At 43.8% G+C, this 22,555-nt stretch overlaps 1 protein-coding gene across 1 annotated transcript in view; it reads right to left on the reverse strand.

Annotated features, from left to right (window-relative positions):
* Positions 1 to 3,405: 3,405 nt before the first annotated feature.
* DHX9 (DEAH (Asp-Glu-Ala-His) box helicase 9) overlaps positions 3,406 to 22,555 on the reverse strand; it is a 29,148-nt gene continuing 9,998 nt past the window's right edge. The window contains exons 7-29 of the mRNA XM_009994688.1: positions 22,409 to 22,455; positions 21,637 to 21,770; positions 20,961 to 21,050; positions 20,704 to 20,865; positions 20,312 to 20,389; positions 19,788 to 19,979; positions 19,187 to 19,328; positions 18,610 to 18,692; positions 17,181 to 17,337; positions 16,471 to 16,571; positions 15,440 to 15,653; positions 15,166 to 15,260; positions 14,903 to 14,976; positions 14,108 to 14,260; positions 12,392 to 12,552; positions 10,847 to 10,958; positions 10,056 to 10,217; positions 9,781 to 9,908; positions 8,448 to 8,677; positions 6,606 to 6,721; positions 5,542 to 5,742; positions 4,244 to 4,401; positions 3,406 to 3,410 (exon numbers count right to left, since the gene is read on the reverse strand). Coding sequence (XP_009992990.1) covers positions 3,406 to 3,410; positions 4,244 to 4,401; positions 5,542 to 5,742; positions 6,606 to 6,721; positions 8,448 to 8,677; positions 9,781 to 9,908; positions 10,056 to 10,217; positions 10,847 to 10,958; positions 12,392 to 12,552; positions 14,108 to 14,260; positions 14,903 to 14,976; positions 15,166 to 15,260; positions 15,440 to 15,653; positions 16,471 to 16,571; positions 17,181 to 17,337; positions 18,610 to 18,692; positions 19,187 to 19,328; positions 19,788 to 19,979; positions 20,312 to 20,389; positions 20,704 to 20,865; positions 20,961 to 21,050; positions 21,637 to 21,770; positions 22,409 to 22,455 — 2,995 coding nt within the window. The remainder of the gene's footprint in view (positions 3,411 to 4,243; positions 4,402 to 5,541; positions 5,743 to 6,605; positions 6,722 to 8,447; positions 8,678 to 9,780; positions 9,909 to 10,055; positions 10,218 to 10,846; positions 10,959 to 12,391; positions 12,553 to 14,107; positions 14,261 to 14,902; positions 14,977 to 15,165; positions 15,261 to 15,439; positions 15,654 to 16,470; positions 16,572 to 17,180; positions 17,338 to 18,609; positions 18,693 to 19,186; positions 19,329 to 19,787; positions 19,980 to 20,311; positions 20,390 to 20,703; positions 20,866 to 20,960; positions 21,051 to 21,636; positions 21,771 to 22,408; positions 22,456 to 22,555) is intronic.

Here is a 22,555-nt window from a genome sequence, read left to right on the forward strand (position 1 = left end):
GACAGCAAACAACAGCCCATGGTGTCGTGCCTTCTGAACCTGCTGTCTGCACTTGCTGGGGCTTCTCTGACCACCCCAGACAGTGACATTGCTGGAGCTCAGGTAGTTCTTTCTTCTTGAATTTCAGATCATTAAATTCGTTGTACAAGAGATGTGAGTGCTCTAACAAGCTGCCTTTGTGAAACAAAGCACAGATCAATTTACCAACACAGCAAACTCCTCACAAGCTCAGTTTTTACTGCAAAAACGTACATGTCATTTCAGGTTAATGTTCAGTTTTCCACACCCAGGCTGTTTAAGCTCCTCATTAGCATGTCAATCCTTGTTTAGACTGTGCTCTTCATTTCTGGCACAGGAAGTGTAGGCACAGATTATTGCTTTCCCACTTAACTGATCTTGATGGATTGGATATTCAAAGCAGACTGAATATTGTTAAGCAGTAGTTTTACACTTGACACTCCTCCATGTATAAAGCACTAGGCATAGAGATAAAACCAACTAAGCTGTAATTTGTAGATGTTAAATAGTCCATGTCACCTTTCCCTGCCACCACCTGTGACCTGAGCAGCCCCAAGTGTCCTTGAAAGCTCCATCCCAACAGCAACTCAAGACATAGGCTTGTGACCCACATAATTTCATGTTACTACACCTGGCAGTACCCTTACATGCCCACTAATTTTTAAAACAAGCAACATGAAATTAGATTTAATATTTTCTGTAATGAATAGGGGGCACTGGTGTTGGGCTGTACCCAAGAACCAGACATCTAAGGGAGAAACAAAGTTCATTACTGCAATAGTACCCAAGCCAGTGGGACCTCGTATCACAGAATTGGTGGCCCTAATGTTAAGGTAACATTTATGGTCTTTTCCAATGATAGTAAATTATAGCTTTACAGTTACAAAGTACAATTGTTTTTGTAAGTTTACCTGAAAAACATCAACTTCGCTCTAAAAAGGGGGTTGGTAACTTATGATGAAAAACAAGATGTAGTGAAGCTATGAAGGGAAAAATAAGAAGGGCCAAAGATCAAGCAGAACTCAACTTGGCTACTGAGGTAAAAGAGAACAAGAAGAGGTTATTTCAGTATATCAACAGAAGAAGGAGGGCTAGGGAAGATGTAGGCCCACTGATGAATGAGGTGGGCACCCTAGTGGTGGAAGACACAGAGAAGGCAGAGTTACTGAATGCTTCTTTGCTTCAGTCTTCACTGCTAAAGCTGTCCCTCATGAACCCCACACCCTGGAGGCAAGGGGAAAAGTCTGGAGAGACGAAGACTTCCCCTCAGCAGAGGAGGACTGGGTTGGAGACCACTTAGCCAAACTGGACATCCCTAAGTCCATGGGCCTTGATCGAATACACCCCTGAGTGCTGGGAGAGCTGGCAGATGTTATTGCTGAGCCACTCTCTCCATCATCTTTGAAAAGTCATAGAGAACAGCAGAGGTGCCTGAGGACTGGAGGAAGCCAAATATCACTCCAGTCTTCAAAAAGGGCAAGAAGGAGGACCCAGAAACTACTCACCTCTGTCCCTGGGAAGGTGACGCAGGGACTTGTTCTGGATGTCATCTCTAAACACATTGAAGAAAGTTATTTGGAATGGTCAACATGGATTTACCAAGGGTAAATCATGCTTGACCAATCTGCAAGACTTCTAGGATGACGTAAGTGGTTGGATGGATGAGGGGAGAGCAGCAAATGTCATCTATCTTGACTTCAGCAAGGCTTTTGACACTGTCTCCCATAACATCCTCCTTAGGAAACGGAGGGACTCTGGGCTAGGTGAGTAGATAGGGAGGTGGATTGAGAGCTGGCTGTGGGACAGAGCTCAGAGGGTTGGGATTAATGGAGAAGAGTCAAGTTGGAGGCCTGTAACCAGTGGTGTCCCCAGGGGTCAATACTCAGTCTGGTCTTGTTCAACATATTAATCAATGACCTGGATGAGGGGACAGAGTGTATCCTCAGCAAGTTCACTGGTGATACCAAACTGGGAGGGGTGGTGACACTCCAGAGGGCTGTGCTGCCATCCAGTGTGACCTGGACAGGCTGGAGAACTGGGTAGAGAGGAACCTCATGAGGTTCAACAAGGGGAAATGTAGGGCCCTGCATGTGTGGAGGAAGAACCCCAGGAACCGATATAGGTTAGGGGTGGACCTGCTGGAAAGCAGCCCTGAGGAGAAGGTACTAGGAGTCCCAGTAAACAGCATATTATCCATGAGCCAGCAATGTGCTCTTGTGGCCAAGGCCAATGGAATCCTGGGGTGCATAAGGAAGTGTGTGGCCAGTGGGTCGAGAGAGGTAATTCTCCCCCTCTACTCTGTCCTGGTGAGGCCACATCTGGAGAACTGTGTCCAGTTCTGGGCTCCCCAATTCAAGAGAGACAGGGAACCACTGGGGAGAGTCCAGGGGAGGGCAATAAAGATGATGGGTGGATTGGAGCATCTCCCTGATGAGGAAAGGCTGAGAGAGCTGGGACTGGTCAGCCTGGAGAAGAGAAGGCTGAGGGGAGACCTTATTGATGCCTGTAGGTATCTATAGGGTGGGTGCAGGGAGGATGGAGCCAGACTCTGCTCAGTAGTTCCCAGTGACAGAATGAGGGGCAACAGGCACAAGCTGGAACAGTGGAAGTTCCATTTAAACATGAGGAAAAACTCTACAGTGAGGGTGACAGAGCCCTGGGACAGGCTGCCCAGGGAGGGTGTGGAGTCCCCTTCTCTGGAGATATTCAAGACCCACCTGGATGCAGTCCTGGGTAACGTGCTCTGGGCAATCCTTTTTTAGCAGGGCAGTTGGACTAGATGATGCCTAAAGGTCCCTTCCAACTCTGACAATTCCATGAATTTCTTCAGCTAGGATTTAACAAAGTACCCCCAGTCAAACCACTTGTAGCCAGTGTCACAGGATACCACACATATACTTGATAACCCCTGGTACCCTAGTCCACCTCTGAAAACTTACCAACATGAGAAGAAGTGAAAAGTTAATGGTAATTACATGTTGGACTTGCTTTAAACTTCCCTCAAACTTCATCCTCTCCCAATTATAAACTACAAATAAGCATTCCAGTTGGATTAGCAGGGACGTTAATCCTGCCAGGCTCAGTAATGGAAAAGGTTTCACACTGAGCTGTGCCCAGACCTCTCCCCGCGCAGCTGAGGCCCTGCAGTACCAAGGGTGAGGCAGGACCAGCCTGCTGCTGCCCCAGGCCAGCCCAGATGGTTTTGTGGCCGTGCTGTAAGAGGTGAGAGAGTTTGAGACAAAGAAACACCCCAGCTGTTCATAGGCACACGTCACCTGGAGCACTGCCCTCATCTTGTTCACACCTGCGCAACACGGCCTGACTGTAGGAGCAGGGACCTGCAGGCACCCATGTCACCCACCCCTGCTCCATGTCACTTCCCGGGTGCTAGTCTGAGGGGTATGGAGAACAGCACACCTGGCCAGAGGGCTTTTTACCCCCTCCATGTCCGTAAGACTTCTGTCTGGAATCCACTGGCTGCAATTTCAAGGAATTTAATGACAGAATCGCTCTTTCACATGTATTTGGAAGAACAAAGCACAACTGTTTTGGAGCAGCAATGGCAAACACTGCCTCAGATGAGGGGTGCAGTTCAGGCTTCAGGTTCTGCAGAGCACCCCAACAGTCTTGAAAAAAGGATCCCATGTTCTTCAAGTATCTGGATCAGCAAAAGAGCTCATCGGCTGCAAAGGAACCAAGTGCTGCCTGGCGTAGACAGAAAACCACTGCAGCAAGGCCTGTTTGCACAGTTTATTAGAACAACAAAGGAAAATCCCCACTGAGCCCAAGTTCCACAATTTTAAATTCATTTGGCAGAGAATTGTTTTAGACACTGAAAAGGTTTCCTCAGAATGCCTTATACCTCCTGCAACCAAAACTAAGAACAGATGGCTTGAAACTCTAAATCCAAATACAAAATTAAACGTGTAAGTCTTTAAAAACAGACTCTTTATTAAGAATAAATAATACAACTTGCCGTAAATTCCCTAAGGGCACAATATATTACAGAGCTGTAACTAAGGAACTGAAGTGGCAAACAGACTGGTAATAGCAATAGAGAGACTGGGAGAGGACACACACGTTTGTCAAGGTGGAAAGACTTCACTGAACTGCCCTACCTACCACCTGCCCCTCCCCGGATCCCCTCTGTAGCCACCACCTGCTCCTCCATACCCTCCTCCTCGATGATAGCTTCTCCCTGCTCCGTAGCCTCCCCCTGGGCTACCTTGGTATCCTCTTCCTCCTGAGTGCCAGCTGGAGTAGCTGTGGCCACCGTAGCCTCGCCCTCTGTAGCCCGAGCCCCTCGGGTAGCCCCCCCAGCCCCTGAGGCCACCTCCGTTGTCGTAGCGAGGCATTTTGGGGGGGCGAGGGCCATCACCAAACCTGGCAAAGAGAAACATTGTATGCTTAGAATCATGGAATCCTTCTGGTTGGAAAAGGCCTTTCAGATCATCAAATTCAGCCACTGACCCAGCCCTGCCAAGGCCACCACTAACCCATGTCCCTCAGCACCTCATCTACAGGGCTTTGAAATCCCTGCAGGGATGGGGACTCCACCCCTGCCCTGGGCAGAGTCCTTAATAACCCTCTGGGTGAAGAAACTGTTCCTGATATCCAATGAATCACCCCTGGCACAACTTGAGGCCATTTCCTCTTGTTCTATCACTTGTCACTTCATGCAATTTTACAGATTCAATATTAAAAAAAAAAAATACTCCAGGAATAATCAACTGCCAAGATACTCAGTTGCTATGTCTATTTTATGTCAAGAGAATATGATGTTTGAATCACAGTTGCACTTTCACACTTTTCCCCACTTCAGTAAAGAAAAGCTGGGAACAGCCTGATCTGTCAAACAAGCAGTCCCTCCTCTGCACATCAGCCAGGTCTACACCTGGGATAGAAAGCTTTCCCCTCAATCCCACTTCTCCAGCTCACACTATTGTGGAGGGAGCCCTGTTGCTGCCTATGTGAACACAGTGACCTTTTGCTCCTCCCAGAACCCAGCTGAACTGCACACTGAAGCTGTTCTTTGGTTTGATCCTTAAATTACCAACAGCTCACAGCCCACTGTATTTTTCTGTGCTTTGGAAGCAAGAGCTGAGAACAAGGGGCAATGGATGACTTCAAGCACAGCCAAATAGTTGTTTTCTTCCCAGAGACAGAGATGAGCAGGTTTACTAAGAAAAAAACTACTTGGATTATCTTTTCTTAAAATGTTGTTGTGTTTTGGAAGAGGTGATGGCAGCTTTCAGTCCTGAGAGCCACCCATGTGGGAACAGGCACTGATCTGCCTACACCCCACTTTGGACACGACAACTCTACATACACCCAGACTATGGACTTTGTAGTATAAGCCTGAAGCTTCTGCCCACACGGGACAAGACACCCCTGGTGGTTTTAGCCCTGGGAGGGAGCAGCTCTGCCCTGCTCTGTCCAGGCCCTCGGTGTCCGTGGGGACAGGGCTGGGGAGCGCTCCTTGCCCGAGCGCTCCAACTGCACGAGCCAGGGAGCCAAGCTGACCTTGCACTGGCAGCCATGAGGCTGATCCCTGCAGCTGAGGGCCTGGAGATCTGGCGGATCACGTTCAGCATCCGCTCGTGCGCCGGGTCCAGCTGCCGGATGATCTCAGGGTCCTTGGTCACTTCCACCACCAGAGCCTCCATCGCGGCGCGCAGGGCGGTGACGCAGGCGGCCGCCTTGTGGGGCATCTTCAGCTTGATCCTGGAGCAGAGAGAATCACATCAGATCTATTCCAGCTTCTAGCTGAGAACTTGTTAGGGAAGACGTTCCATAGAAGTGGTTTTTCACTGAGTGCTGCACACAGTGAGCCAGAAATCCACGCTGTCACCTTGGAAATTCTAATTTGTCAAGGAAAGGGCGTGAAATTCTGAAGGCAAATTTGGAAGATCCCTAAAATCTGATCTTGTTAAAACACAGGTCTCCTTCTCTTTACATTTGCTCTTGAGATTTCACACTCAGGTTATATAACCCCTAGCAGAAAGATATAAAAATATAAAGTAAACCAAAACCATGAGGCACCTCAAGATTTTGAAAGCTCCAAGCCATCCTTTAGAAATATTAGTGAATTAAGCAGCTTAAGCAATTCTTAAGCTCCATTTTAATGACCAGAAGGGAAACAAACAAACAAAGAAAAGACCTCCAGATGGTATTTAGATATGGCCATAAAATGTATCCTGCCAGAGGCAACCACCAAATCCTTAGCACTTCTCTCCTCCAGCCGTGTTTCCAAGACTTAAAATCAAGCCTCCCTCTTAAGGGGAGGTCCAAAATACACAGTACCTCTTATTCACATTCCAGTTAAAGGGGGGGAAAAAAATCCCAGCTGTTTTTATGGAAACTGCCTGGCATCTTGTTTTCAATTTAAGCAGATAATCTGCACGAAACACTGCTGCCAGAATAAACCACTCCCTTCCTCACAGGAAACAATGCCCTCACCATTAACCTGGAGCAGCACACACTTGCTCTTTATTCTAAAGAGACTCATGTCTGTGTGAGCAGCCACTCCCCCTCAGTCTGTGTTCTTTCAGAGACCTGAACACTACAAGCACCAGGGAGGTCCATACCAGTCATCCACCAGAATGAGCTCCCCATCTGACAGGACCTTCTTGGAGGCAAAGAGAAGCAGCTGCAATGGGCTCACCAAGGTCATGGCTTTGGCAGAGATGGCTCGTGTTCGAATCTGCAGGTGGGAGAGGAATAGGACCCTTTAAATGGAAAACAGATCCCTACACCTTCCTCAGGCCACTGAAAGCAGAGCATTTTGTAAAAAAAAACAACAAAACAACACAAAAAAACAACCAACAAAACAACGACAAACCAAGCACCACCCCCAAAAATCTAGGTATAACATTAGGAAATTACAAGAGCACATATACATACAAAACTGAACGCTGGGCAGGTGGTTACAGGGTTTCAGCACTGGCTGGTGTGAAGAAACACCAAAAGCTACTTGCAATTTAAAAGTATCCATTTCAAAAGTACTCATTTTTCCAAGACTGTATGTCTGCAGTGATGCAGCTGACACCTTGCAAGAGCCATCTCATGCTCTGTCAACCTTACCACGAGCAAAGCACAGCTGAGTTTCTTTCCCACCTTTTGCATCACTGGGGCTGTGATGACAAGCTCATAGGGTTCCACATGCACATCTGGAAGCTGCTACACGTCCATGCAACCATCCCACTTTGTCATTTTACAGACACAAGACCTGAAGCTTTTGTACCTTAAGTGAGCACTTAACAACCAGCCATCTGACCTAAACCAGAGATAACAGCACTGACTACACAGGCTACTGCCCTTCATTCTAAAGAGGAACTGAAGAGTGGTACTCAAGATTTCAGCCTCCCACCCTGACAGCTGCCTCTCCCCCTCCCCTCTTTCACACAGGGGCTGCTGTACTTGCTTGTCCTCAGGGAGAAGATTTGCTCCTGCATGGAAGATACCACACACACTCAAAATAGAGAAGCTGGCCAAAGCTAGAAATTGTAGCAGAAAAATGGCCACAATGAAGAGTGTTGAACCTTCAGTCTCTGTCTTAGCCATCTAAAGCCACCATCTTAGTCTCTCTTAGTTTGCCATACACATTTTGATGGAATAAAGCATTGCTTTTTGAGTTCAAAAGTCTATTGGCCCTTTTAGGGGAGCTCACTTTACAGAGACAGTTGAGGCAGAGCAGAGGTCTGACCCACTAGGGATCCTGTCATAAAGGGCAAAGAATCAGCAAAGCCTCACCACAGTGCTGGACTATGCACGTGGAAATCCCCAGGTCTCAAGCTGTGTCCCCAGCCAATGCCCAAAGGAGCCCAAATTTCATTTATTACCAAAGAAGTGGTTGGTCTGTCATGACTAAAACAAGTTGCATGTCAGCAAAAAGAACTGTGGATATAAAAATCAGCAGAAATTAACTGTAATTCTGAACTAACCAATGTATACAAGGTTTCAGAAAACAGGGTTGGGAAGTGGGAGTTTTCTTTGGAAGATGACAAACTACCTACATGCCAGAAAGGGAGCACCCCACTACCAGATTACAACTCTCTGGATTCAGAAACAGCAAAAGTAGTAAGGGCAGAAATTCTCTAGTGCCTGATTAGTATGGAAGAGCCCCTGAAGCAACTTCTTAAAGAAGATAATAATTTAGATCTTTTTCGGTGATCTGGCTGCTTACACTGAACTCCCAGGAACACCTCTGCAGCTAACACCTCTGCTACAACTGAAAATGGTTGATTGAAAGTTACTGCAAAGGCTGAGTGACATCATGACCACATAAGGTTCTCTTTCTGCAAAACCAAACAAACCAGAAAACCCCACACAAGCTAAACACTACCCAGTATCTTTTTTCATAGAGCTGCTTTACCAAAAAGAGCCTCTTGGACAACTTGGCAGCAAATGAACAAATCCAAAGTCTTTACCTTTTCTCCAAAAACAAAAAAAGGTGATGGATACTTGATGTCCTGGCTGCTGAAAGGGCAGTTGACAGATGACTTGTGGATGAGTGCATTGTGCCCCTCAGTGGTAAGAATTTTCCTCTTCTCCTTGTGGTAGCAGACATTGGGGTAGACCCCAAAAGCAAGCAGGGAGATTACGACATCCAGATTATTGTCTGGTCCAGTGTTGTTAAAGGGTTGAGTCACCAAACATTCTGTTGACAGAGAACAGAAGACTGGCTTGAATCCACAGGTCATACAGGACAGCAGGGAAAGGTTGTTCAGGATCCTGGATCAATGCATTTTCTGACCCAATCGACTGGGAGATGCACATCTGTTCTCAAATGACCTCTGCACTCACAGCATTTCAGTTCTACATTTCAATTTATTCATGGAGAGCAAAAAGCTCAAAAATACTACTACAAAGAGATATTTTTCTCTCCCAAGCTCCTCAAAAACAAGGAGAGAGGGGTTTGCCCAGAATGTGCTGTACCACAGTGTGTTTCCTGACATTTGTTTTGGAGATGGATCTTTTGGGGGAGGTCAGGATGGATGTTTTCATTCGTTTATTTGTTACAAACCTCCCCAGAGTCTCTGGTGGCTTGTTTTCAGGTCATCTTGCCCAGAAATAAAGTTAAGGATAAATGCAGCAATGATCCTAGCAGCTCAAGGAGAAAAAAATTGAAGGAATTTAAAAAAAAAAAAAAAAAAGACAAGAAAAAAGGAGGGGGAGATGGACATCTGCTGAATTCAGCCAGCTATGCCATGAAACTGAGCAAGCTCCTGAGGAACACCAGGCAAATTCAGAACCTGGTCAACTTCTAGAATCTTTTTTTTCCTTAGAAAATGAATAATATGCCCAACTACTGCACATCCCTGTGGCATAAACCCAGAAAACCACAGGACACATAATATGTTGTTTAGATCACACAGAGCATCCCGTAAGGCTAATGAAAAGAAGGGGGGGAGCACAGCACATTTTGGAGATGCAAAAAGTGAAAGAGAAGGAAAATCAGGGAGGTAACTCCCCAAGAAAAATTGTTTAATAGTTTTTTGATGCTTCAGCCCTAACCTCAGCCTCCAAAATCTCCCTGTGCTGGCACCACAGCCATCACAACTTCTCTGGTTTAAACAACGAGGAGAGAATGAGTTGTCACTAAAATTTCATCTGAAGGCAGCTGTTAAAGCAGAACAGCTTTATGGCAAATCCACTTCAGGCCTCTGTGCTGTGTGTTCATCATTGATTATCTTGCTTATTTGTTTCTCATCTCAGAATTAAAAATGCAATTGTTAAAGTACTATGTTCAAGGAGAATCACCTTCAGGGAAGCCAGATTTAACAAGTATCTCTTTCAGCTGGACTTTTGCTTCCCAGGTCATTCTCAGAGTAGACATGCTGAGCCTTTTGTGTTCACAGAATCTTTTTTCTGCTTCTTCACCACCCATTCTGAAAAACAAAGAGAGAGAATCAGAAGCCCGTTCAAGAAAAGGGAAAGTGCAACAGTTCAGCTCTCACAGTGTCTGTGGGTCTATCTAGTCTGGGCAGGAAGCTGCTCACCCTGTGTCACCCATAACTTCCCACAAGACAATGTACCTTGCATCATCCCAGGCCTGGAAGACGGAGAGTAAAGCAACATGATCTGAAAACCTGTTCCCAGCAAAATTCCTATGGACATAGCCCAGGCGTTTGCCTTCACTGATGAAAGGTTCAGGGAAACAGGTGGCTGCAGAGATAGTACAAACAGCATCTCCCACACTGAAAGAAACCACAAAAGGTATTGGGATCAGGTTATTCACAGTGTTGCTGCCAGCAGCTGCTACAGGCTGTTGACACAAGTAAAAACTTCTCTGCCAGAGACCTTAGGAATTTGTCCCTCATCTACTAGAGCTCTTCACAAAAACACTTTCCTGAAAGTGGACATTAAATTAGCTCAAATTCCAGTACTTTCACAACAGCAAGTGTTCACAAGCCCTTTGCTATCTTCCCTCTCCTTCCCTTCAACCATACACCATCTTCTTCTGGTGGAAAGGACCCTACAGCCATCACAATTATAAATAACAGATCTTCACTTCTGCTAAAGCAAAACATGTGGATTAATTTTTCTTATCTAGGTGACAAGTTTCACATCTCCCCACTTCTAGCTCACTGCTGCATAGTTGGTGTCTCACTCTTAATTCCTAAGTATTCAGCCCCTTCTGCTCCCTTGCAGTTAACTCTGAATTTCATTACTACTTTATTCCCTGTATTCTAAGTTATTTAACCCCTGCTCTCCTGAATATTCCTTTTCTTATCCTCAGCTTTTCTCCTGTAGAGTGCATGTCTAGAGGCTCAGTAACTCAGAGAAACAACCCCAAAAAAAGAACCATGGAGACTACTGAACTTACTAAAAGATACAGCCCATTATCATCATCTTGCCAAAACGAGGTTCAATGGGAAGTTTGGCCAAGATTCTTCCAAGAGGTGTCAACTCATCATTGGAATCCAGGGCATCAAGGTCTGAAAAAAGATCTCTTATTGGTTAACTAATCCCAGACATCCTTAGAGAAGACATTTCAGAATTTTAATAATTGTGCTTAAATAGAAACCTACCTATATTTAAGTTTAACATTGTTTACAATATTGCAACTTGATTTTCAAAACTGGTCTGAGGTCAAATAAAGAAATTTTACTTTAGCTTTACATGTTTTACTACCTCCTCCATAATTAATTACTATCTAATGACACTTTGCCATTTCAGTTTGCTTCTGTACAAACCACTGTTACACTATCAAACTTTTTTCAAGTCCCCATATTTGATCTTACTAACCTAAACTAATTTCTGCCTCAGGAAAATCAAAGCAGCCCTATCATAGAGATTGAATGGGAAAGCAAGAAAATAAAGGACTCCTTAGCCACCATCAAATCAATTTTTCTTAGTATCTCTGGAACTAAAAGCCTAGAGTCTCACCATCCTAAAAAATAATAGTAGTATATACACCCTGACAAACAAAAAAATAATCCCAGGTCATTCAGGAAAAAGGTACCTACAGAAACATCAATTTGGTGTGAATGCTGAAAACATTCACCTTTTCCCCAGCTCTGCATTTCTTATCTGCAGTGTAAGAAAAGCACTAACAATTTCAAGATCATAAAGTCATTTACACAAAAACAGAGCCCTAGCTCTGCTTTTTATCCTGGTCACCCTTCTATGTACACTTATCTCCTTCCATACTTTTTTCCTAAAATCAACAATCCAGTAGGTAATTCAGTTCTGAGAAATGTCATGAAATGCTTATTTAGCAACATCTGCAAAGTATGCTGAGGTTCAAGTTCACTGCTTTAAATCCAAACCATAAATACAGAGTTCCTCCCCCCTTCATTTTACTCATATTCTAGACAATTCCTTAAAGGAACTGGGGAGACAGCTTAACCCTCACCTCAGTGTCTCCTGTTTTAGGAGGACACTGATGCTTGAATACCCATAAATTGGAGATTTAATTACTTGACACTCGGGTCAGCACACTGTATAAAGCAGTAATTACATAATAAACTACTAACCTCTTTTTTTAATTACTTTTATAGTTGTTTTGAGAATGCCTTAGGCACTGGGCTGAATCTGTGTCAAACACAGCAGTGCCACAGCTGGAAAACAGGAAGCTGGAAGCTAGCAGAAGTTACTGGTAAAATAACAAAACAAGGCTGAAGCCTGAAGGCTCAAGTTTCTTAAAGGACTGACACCCCACTTGGGAATTCATTTATTTCTTCAGCTGCAAGAAGACATTGCCACCCACACAATGCATCCAGGAAACACCTTGCTGCTTCAGACAGCAGGCAACTACACAAATAATGGAAGCAGAGATGTTGAAGTGGTTTGTTAGTGACCAGCACATGTGGGACATCACCTGGCATCAGCTTCATGAACATAAAAGCCTTGTGGCCAAACCACGTACCCCTCAGCGTGCGTTCTGCTTCAATCACTGCATCCAAAGGTGGGGGCTCTATGGCTTTGGCCAAGAACTGACCAATTCCTCCCAGCCGCAGCAGTTTGATGCTCAAAGCAATTTCATGAAGTGGTGTTCGAAACATTTCAGGTGTCATATGAGTCTGAAGTCTGGAAGGAGAACAAATAACCCCACATTTTTCTGAACATTCACTTTTGTCAACATCTCGGGTCGTTCTATCAGCCTGAACTACTGCCCTCCAAAGCCAGTGCTGCCCCCAGCCAACTCACCAGCTCACACTGTGCTCCTGCCACTTTGGCTCTGCTGCAGGTATTTGCCTTCTGCTTTTCTCACTTCTCACCCCAGGATACACAGTGTAGCCCTCCCACCTCCACAACCCACTGGGGGCTCCAGTACACACAGTCTGCATGGCTGGAGCCCCCAGTGTCCAGCCCCACACCTGCCCCCTGACAATCATCTCCTACGTCACCAAAGAAAGTCTTCCACTCCTGAGAAAGACAACCTGCTTTACATACAAGCACTTCTCTATGTGTCCTAGCAACTCCAAAGCACCCACCTCCTCCTACATGTTTGTACTTGGATCACTAAGGAGAGCGAGTTTTTCCAAAGGTGTTTTTCTGGTAGGAAAAAAGACCAGATGGAAACACATGGAGCTCTTCTGTCTTTAGCACAGTATGGTTAATGATCCTTTACCTTGCTGGCTGCACTATTAACTCCTAGGAATGACTGCACTGAGCAAGAGACAGCTAGAAAAGGTTTCAAAACTCCTTGAAAAAATACTCAGATGGCACCAAATTTAGATGGAATCTCCCAAAAGATTCTCTGCACAAGAACTTCCTTCCTAGGCACCACAGAGCTAGTGTATTTTCTTTTTATGTTCTTTGAAGGAAGGTCACCTTGAAGTCATGAAGTCCCATGATTACATCTGTAGCCTTCAGTTCACTGTCAGAAACTATTAGTTAAAATCACTCCACTATACAAGACAGCAGACCTAAATAAATTTGACCAACTTAACAGAAGTTTCTGATCAACTGATGTTTTCAGAGGTTACAAGAAGTTGAACATCAAAGCACAGCTATGCTCGAATTGCTGTGCAAGAAAGGGACACTGAAACTTTCATGAGAGAGATCAAACACTAACAGCTGGGTAGGCCCCTGCAACCAGCAAAAAGATTTCCATGGATCTGGGAACTGAGAAACAGCTTGGCAGATAGAAGAGGTCAGAAGTTTCAGAAGCAGGGAAGGTGCCAGAGCAGCAGTTCAGCAGCCTGAAGGGGATTCCAGGCCACTCACTGGGGATGGAGGGAAAAGTAACATCTGTCATCTCTGGTTTTTACCACTTCCATGACAAAATTGCCTCTTCTGTGAAGATGCCAAGGACATGCAACGTTTGAAGGTAGACTAGAGCCTTACCCTTATTCCATGGCTCTTTCCTGACTTGCCTCAACTCCCAAACAGTATTATTTTTCCCCTGAAAGCCTCTGTAGGTTACAGTGAAGTTCTTAACATCACAAACACTTTATCTACCTCATGTTACGGGTACAAGTACATACATGTTATATCCAAGAATTTCTGTGTGAACTGACTTCATGCATCTCCTCCCTGTGCTCTCTGCAATGACTTCCCCAGTTGGATCAGAAGCAGCACTCGACAGTTCTGGGAGAAGCCTCTGAGGTCCTGCTGCTCCCCAGGAGCACAGCCTCACCTCTCAAAGCGAGCTCTGCTGCACAGACGGAAACAAAACCCAGCGCGCACACGTCCGGCTCTTCCCTTCCGCTGCTCCAGGTTGGTTTTGGATGCCCAGACTGTGGCATAGTTTGTCATGTTATTGTGAGCAGTGAACAGCTTCACTTTTTGTCTGTTACAGAAAAAAAACAACAAACAAACAACAACTTAAGATCAGATGTTCTTCATCTCAAGTCCTGCCAAATCAGTCCCTATTTTATTCCTTACAGCCACGCTGCTTTTAAGCAGCAAACCAGGCTTGTTTGACCAGCTGAGCTTTGGCTAGTTAGGATTTATTTGGAAGCTGAAGAATCCTAGCAGGGCCCCCAAGCTATGCACAGAATGAAGTTTTCACATCTGTCTCAAAACCTTAAAATTCCCACGCAATTCATGAGACCCTCTGTGTAATCTGCTCAGAGAGCAAGACAGGATCTGTAACAGACTACAAACATCTCTTTTCCATCAGCCCTACACTAAGTGTTTGTAACAGCCACTTGGCAGACAACATATTTCAAATACTCATGGAGACCCAGTGACACCTCACATCAATAGTGTGAAGGCAGCTGCCCAAAACCAGCCCACTGAAATGCCACTGTGCTCTGTAACTGTGCTGAACTGGTTGCAGACAATGCAAATTTGTCCTGAGCGAGGTTCAGAGTCCTCAAACTCAGCTCTGTGACTCTGGGAACACAAGGCAGTTCTGTGTGTTCAGAAAACCTTTTTTGCATTCCAAAGAATAGGATTTACAAGACAAAAAGTTACTTCATGAACTCACTTGCAGGAGTCTATAACATAGACTACATCATTGATGGTGATGCTGGTCTCTGCGATGCTGGTAGATAAAATAACCTACACAAAAAACAACAACAGGAAATGTATATTGAAATGTATTTGGTCTGAAAAACATAAGGATGGACTGCAGGATAAAATATATTAGCTACTGCAGGATAAACTATGTAACTTCTGTCAAAAAAAAGGCAGCAGCACATTCCCAAAGCATAGGAGAAGCACGTGTGGCAGCGCAGAGAGGGCTCCTACTTTTGTCACTCCAGGAGGCACAGGATCAAACACCCGTCGTTGCTCCTCCAGGGGAATCTGAGAATGCAGAGGGAGAATCCTATACTGGTGGCCTCCTGCAACATGATTACAAGAAGGTCAGTAACTATCACTGTGCAAACTTCTTTAATAATTTCTTCTTGTTCATTCTCACAACCAACCAATCCCGCTCCCCCTCAGCGAGCCCTTATCTTTACACATTCCTTAGTTTGCTGCTACTAGGAGATGAAACAGAACAGAACACAGTTGCTTGTACCAAAGCGTGGATTCATTTCTAGATGCTTCTGCATTGTATATATCAAGTTCCAGCCAGGCAAGAAAACAAGTACAGCTCCTGGGACATTCAGGGTCTTGATATAAATTAACAGGGCCTCAATGAGTTCAAAAGAAGTTTCTCTCTCATTCAGCTGAGCCATGGAGTGCTTTGTTTCTGGGCCATATTCATCGCTGCAAATAAGGTTGCAATTGGCCTACAAAAACAAACAAAACAAAAAAACCCAAATACACCAAATCACTAAAGAAATCGTGTACGTTTATTGACTCAACCCGTGGAGACTGGCTGGCCAAGTACATTGGAAAATGAGACATGTGGATAGGGAAAGCCATCTCGGGCACAGCTCGCAGAATGACTCACAATAAGCAGCTCTAGTCCTGCTTCCCCAGCTTTCTCATTGTGAGAAATTAAATACAGGAATGGAACTGTAATTTCACTGCAGTGAAGTACAACTCCATACACATCTTTAGCAGGAAGCTGCTATCAAACTAATTTAACTTCCATTCAGATGAACGTGGATAACATAAGAAGCAGAAGTAAATGCTTCTCTCAATAAAAACTAATACTTTCAAAAAATTTCAAATAGCTGACCAGAACAGCAGTTTCAGATCTACAAATTAAAAGCTGTGGCATTAAAGTGAGAGTATTAACAATGCAAGAGAAGGAGGGAGAGAATCTAAATTTCCACCCTGAAGAGGTATCACCAAGCTCATATTTCTGTATCTACATATTCTTCCAAGGTCACCAATGTTTTCACCTTTAAATGTATCTCAGTTCTACCTTTAGAGAGAAGTAGGCTGACAAAACATGAGAATTTTAGCTTCAACAAAAAAAATACAATCAGTTTCCCAGGGCAATGAGAAAATTAAATTCTATTTCTGAAGTTAACAGTAGTCTTGGGTATCAAAACATACAAAAGCTGCTAAAAAGTTCAACAGTGCTGCATGAATTACACTTGAGGCAGAGTCCTAACTGCCACTAGTTTAATTTTTCATATTAAAATTCAAACATACATCATCATCTTCACCTCCCTCTTCATCCTTGTCTTTTTTTTTCTTTTCCTTTGGTGGAGGAATGAACTGAGTCATTTGAATGCAATCTTCCAGAAAATAATCTGCAAGGACAGACAAGGCATGGTTACCAAGCCTGTGGAAGGTCTTTCATCATCTCTCAAGATTCTCCAGAGAAAATTGTGATGTTTCAGAGTGTGAAGCCAAGACAGAAGAAAACTCCTTGACTATCAGATAGGGTATGAGAATTATTCCCACACTGTTCCAGTGATTATTCCTCAATTCAATATACTTCCACATCATTTTTTACTGTGGCTTTGTTGGCTTTTTTTTTTTCAATTCTGACTGATTTAAAGATATTTCTATTATTCCTGATATCACAGGCAACTGATCTGAAACATCACAGCTCATTCTGCCTCATTCTCCAGTGGAAACTACCCCAAGTGGTGGTGCTTTGAGCTGGGGGGGATGTTTGTGGTGTGGTGGTTTTTTGGGAGATGTGTGTGGTGTGGTGGTGGAAGTATTGCTTGTGTGTGATTTTAAACCAAAAGGTGCTATGAAATGGTTCACTGTCACTGACTTCTTTGCCTTGTAAGCCATGTCTGTAAGACATGACAATTCAAGAGAAAAGTGCATCTTGCTGTACACACTACCCTAAAGCACATGACTGATAAAAACTAAAGCAGTTCCTGAAAGTTCAATCAATTATTTACCTTGGACAGGGTATGTCCTACCAAAGACCTCCACGATAGGGCAGTTGAAGAAGTATTCACAAAACATACTGGTATCAATGGTGGCAGACATGAGGATAACCCTGATTTCAGGATATGCCTGAACTACGTCTCTCAGCACCACCAAGAGAAAGTCAGTCTGCATTTAAAGAGAATAAAAGTATCATTAACTTCGTAGCAACATCTTCCCAAGAGACCAGAAAGAATCACACATGTATTGAGGAGAAGCTTTTCTGGGCAACAGAAGTAACAACTGTCACAGCAATATATAACCTGAAACAGTTTTGCACACAGATACATGTATTGAGGAGGAGCTTTTCTGGGCAACAGAAGTAACAATTGTCACAGCAATATATAACCTGAAACAGTTTTCTACAATCAGAAACAGTTGCTAGTGCTTTATCCTGCAAATACTGCAATTCTAGGGATAAGCAAATGTTAGGCTTTCCAGTGTAAAGAAGAGTTACTCTGTTACCAGAATGAAACAAACTGAAGAAAAGCTTCAAAAATACTGTGCTTCCTTCCTAGCAACACCTCAAAACCTAAGGTCTTTTAAAACTTGTTTTGCATATAAAGTAGCCATAAAATAAATAGGAATGAATCCATGCAATTGTTTGCATGTCTTTATAGTTCTCTTTAATCACAACATTTACTTTTGCCACGTAGTTAGATGGGCCCTTAGTTCAACAGGTAAAATTCCAATCTCATTCAGAATTTAAAAACTTGAATTTTACATCATTAATACCAACTTAATAGATTAGGAGATCTGAAAAACCTGCCTTGCAACTCCATCTAAACGAGTCCCAAAATTCTGCCAAAACAAGCTTAAAAATTATGTCAGAACTTAGAGGTTTCTCTCACTCTTGGTGTGGCAAAGCTGAAAACTATACAGAAGAAGAACCAAAGGGACAGAAAGTGTTTCACATTTCTTAAATTACACATAATCCCTCCCCTAATTCTACTGCCACGTTGCTGCATTTTTCTTTCTGTAAAAAACAAATTTAAAATGTATCACTATCAAAATTGCAGCTTGTGTAATGACCACTGCTGCTCTGTTGCAGGGACATGATACTGCCAGTAAAAAAGAGTGTGCCAAAATAAAGGTGACATTCAGCACATTCCCACATTTGGACAAGAAGTGCATGTACTGTGGCAATTCTACCTTCCAGAGAGGATAAGGATGTAGGAAGAGATCCTAACAGGCAAAAGAGACAGGGCAGCAAGTAAGCACAAGTCCTTCCTTTTTTACTGAGGTGAGGAGTGATGAAGAGGTTTTCTAAAAATCACAGCCAAAATGGAAAACTCACATGTATGGCAACAGTAAAATGCAGTTTCCTTTCACACACGTACTGCTACACAAGAACACATGCAAAAATTCAACAGAAGCACAGAGAGAAACCAGTTAACTCACATTAATGTCTCTCTCGTGGATCTCATCGACAATAACGTGACTAATGCCACGGATTCCAGCCTCCACCTTTCTCAGAAAAACACCTTTAACAGACACAGAAAGTAAATGTTTGTGTAGGTAACAGCTCAGTCCTCCCCCCCTGCCCCACCGAATTTCATCAAGAACAGTTGGTTTAAAAATCAAGCAGCACAGAGGCTGCCCAGCACCTTCTACAGCCCCATCTCTAACTGCCACTGGTACAAGTGATGGGGAGGGTGTAAAGCATTACTGCTAGAAACACTTCCTTCTTTCCCATCCAACACTGCTTCCCCTTCTGCCTCTGAAGGACAATGGCAATTTTATCTCCTCAGGAGATCACTTCTGTGTGGTATTACACCTGTATTATCACACTTCTGAACAACAACCTGAATCCTCTGCACGCCAGTACGTCATCAAACTTAGCACATACGTTAAAAAACATACATCAAGCAGATTTCCCAAAGGTTTTAATGTAACCATGTTTCTGCTTTTGCTGCTAACTCTTGAGAATTCAGCCCCACCACCAATAAGCTCCCAAGAGAAAGAAAGCAGCACAGACCCACAGTGCAGAACATGATGCTGGCGTGGGGCCGGGGCAGCACGGACTCGAAGCGGACGCTGTACCCGCAGCTCTGCCCGGGCTGCTCTCCTCTCTCGTATGACACACGCTCTGCTACAGAAACTGCACTGATCCTCCGAGGCTGAGGGGGGAAAAGGTTTGCTCTCACTTCATGATGAAGCTTTTTCAACTTATCAGAACACCACCAAACCCAAAAGAGTAAACTATAAAAGCTCTAAGTGTCCGGCCCTATGATTTCTTTACAGAGTACCCATTAAATAGTACTACCTACAATAGCAGGCTTTTTTCCTCCTGAAATAGCCAATTCTGCACATAAAATTACAAAGGATGGATATAAGGAGATGTGGGTACTACCAGCTGCCATTTGACAACTCACTTCCCCCCAGTGTGCCAAAAAGTTTTCACCTGGGCAAGGTCCAAGCCAGATTATTCCAACTGTAGTTACATGAAAGAAAAACCCACCAAATGAAAAGAGACCTGATGCTGTAACATCAACCAGACTTCTCAGCACACCCTAATGGGTGATTTCTAGCATCTGACCACCAAGCTGAAGTGGCTGCATCTGTCCCATGTTCCTCACCTGTGTCACCACTATGTTGCACTCTGCAGCTCGGTCAGTTTTGATGTATTCATCCAGGATGTACTGTGGCACTTGAGTGGTTTTGCCACAACCAGTGGCACCACGAATCACGACCACAGAATTGTCACGGATTGCATCCAGAATTTCATTTTCAAAACTCTTCACAGGTAAGGTCTCTCTCTCTTCTTGGATCTGGAAAACAAACAAACAAACCATGTTTTGAAAAATCTCCAAAAATCAAGCTTTTCTGCTCCACGTCCATACTTTGTCTCACTCCTCTACACAGGAAGGGAAAGAAAAACAAAGGGAAAACTGTGTAAGGACAAATCACAGTTTGGATTTTTTCCTTACACAGCACAACACTTCTCCACATCCATCCCACCAGAGCATCCAGCACTTTGGAAAACTTGGTGTGTATTACTACTGAAATCCAGTCTCACACGCTTGGCACAAAATCTGCTCAGCTTCCTTTGGGGAAGAAAGAGATGAGGGTAAGGACACCACAACACAGGAAGCTCATTTACCCTTTGGAATTCCGGGTCCTGCTCCAAGCGGTACATGAAATCACTTTTCAAATCCATGCTTATTTGCTCTGGAGTGAGCTGCAAAGACAAGACATTGTTCAGAGGCTTTTTAAACTCTCTGCTTATCTAGATCATAACTTGAGTATAAAATCAGTCACACCAACGTCATGATTCCAAGTATCAGGACAGGATGATTTCCCACATAATCCCCTGAAATCAGGCATCCCTAGGAGCTATTCTATTTCATTCATCCCAGTGTGTTAAAATTAAATGGCCAATCTCAAAGTCAGGAAGATCAAAAATACTGAAAGAAGAAAAAAGTTTGTTTACATGTAAATGTTCCAGAAGCATGGGGAAAACAAACAACAACTCCATTATTTAAGCTGTCTTACATTTGCCAGAGGACCCTCATCAATATTGCAGCTGGTCCAAGGGTTCCAGTTGGAATGAGGTGGTGACCATGGAATGACCTCTGTATGACTTTGTCTCTGCGATGGTTCAAAATGGGCCAACTTTCCAACACTAATCAGAACTGGATTACTGGGATCTTCAGGCTACAAATCCAAAAGCAAAGTGGGCAGAGAAAGATAAAATTATGAAACCAGCAGGGCTGATGTTAAATACTGGAGTGTTTGAACCACACACTCACCACAGGCACAACTTCCAGAGACAGCTCCTGTACAGTGTTTTGCAGCCGATTTTCTAAGTCAGAAGACAGTGACACCTCATAGGGCTCCACCTATTAAATATTTAAAAACTACATGTTGATACACACAAAAAGTCAGACCATGGAAGCCAGAACTGCAGGCCAGCACAGAGAGCACTGAGTCATCACACAGTTCCCAGTGAAACAAGGCTAAGGAGTCCCACCAGATCCAGATTGGCTTTCTTGAAACATTTTGCTGACTTTTCATCCAAGAACCTGTAGAATATTTTTAACCACCTGAGTTTAATTTCAGAGGAAGACATTCCCACATTTGTAGTTGAATACCAAAAAAGCTAACGGCCCAGAGAATTAAACCAAATAGCCGAGAATTGTATGTAACATCAACATAACTCCTCAAGCTTCTAGAAAATGTATATTGAGAAAAAGTGTTCAAGATCTTATTTCGTTTAATACACTGCAAAACTAATTTACTGCTCCATTCACATACAAAGTTTTACTTCTGATCCAAATCACTGGCCAGAAACAGTTGCTGGTCTAAAGAATTAAAATTATTATTAAGTTGTAAGCCATTTCATACTGACAGAAATTCTACCTCTCTCATCTTTATGTGTGTTATTAAAATAAAAGCAACAACTTCTGACCCTTCTGCCAAACTCACCGATTCTCCTTTTTTCTTTGCCTGTCCAGAATAAGGTTCTATGACTCCAAGATGGTAGAGCTGTCTGACCAAGGACAGGGCACAGGCCTGTGCTGCCAGCTTTTTGTTTGATCCATGCTCACGACTGAAAATCCCTGTAGCACACAAAGGTCAGAGCTGTAGCAGCTGATGAGTCAAACAGCTTCCACAGAAGATACTACCCAGAAACGGGCTCTGTGACTTGTTTCAGGGCCAGGTTCCAGGGAAGGAGTCTCAAATCTTGACAAATCCAGAGTTCCAACATAAAATACACCCAGCCTTCTTCCACAGCTGACTCACACTGGCTGTGCAATGTTACTTACTGACTTCCTGTGGAACTCCTGTCAAGTTTTTTCTGCATTCAGTGACTAAGGAAGTATAATTATCCTATACCACCCAGCAACACCACACTAATCTCACTGGAACCTCTACAAACATGGGTATGGAGAGCAAGTTCATGGCCTGGGAACACAAGACACCTGCATTTCTCTGAGATGTGAAGAACAAGTGATCAAGATAAAGAAAACCTACTGCATCTCCCAAACATTTCTTTGTGCTGAAAAAAGAAAGACCAGTGGAAGCATGTAATGGATGAGCAGCAGCAACAAGCACAGCACCCAGAGAAGACTTCACATGAGGAAACAAACTTGAACCTTCACACATAACTACAGAAGTCTGTACCCACGAGCATGACTTACTCCTCTGTACCAACACCTCTCTCTTGCTAAGGTAAAAATTAAATAGGGGCACTTACTTCTGCCCAACTGCTTCACATAAATGTTCATTTCTGCAATAAAGCTCCTGTAAGAGAAAGAACAAACCCAAAGGTACAATTATCAATAGCTGACACTGCAAAAATAGCCACTCTTCCTACTTTTTCAAGGCAAAGATCAATCACTGT

The sequence above is a fragment of the Chaetura pelagica genome, unplaced genomic scaffold, assembly GCF_000747805.2.
Source record: "Chaetura pelagica isolate M959 unplaced genomic scaffold, ChaPel_1.0 scaffold363, whole genome shotgun sequence".
Lineage (NCBI taxonomy): Eukaryota > Metazoa > Chordata > Aves > Apodiformes > Apodidae > Chaetura > Chaetura pelagica.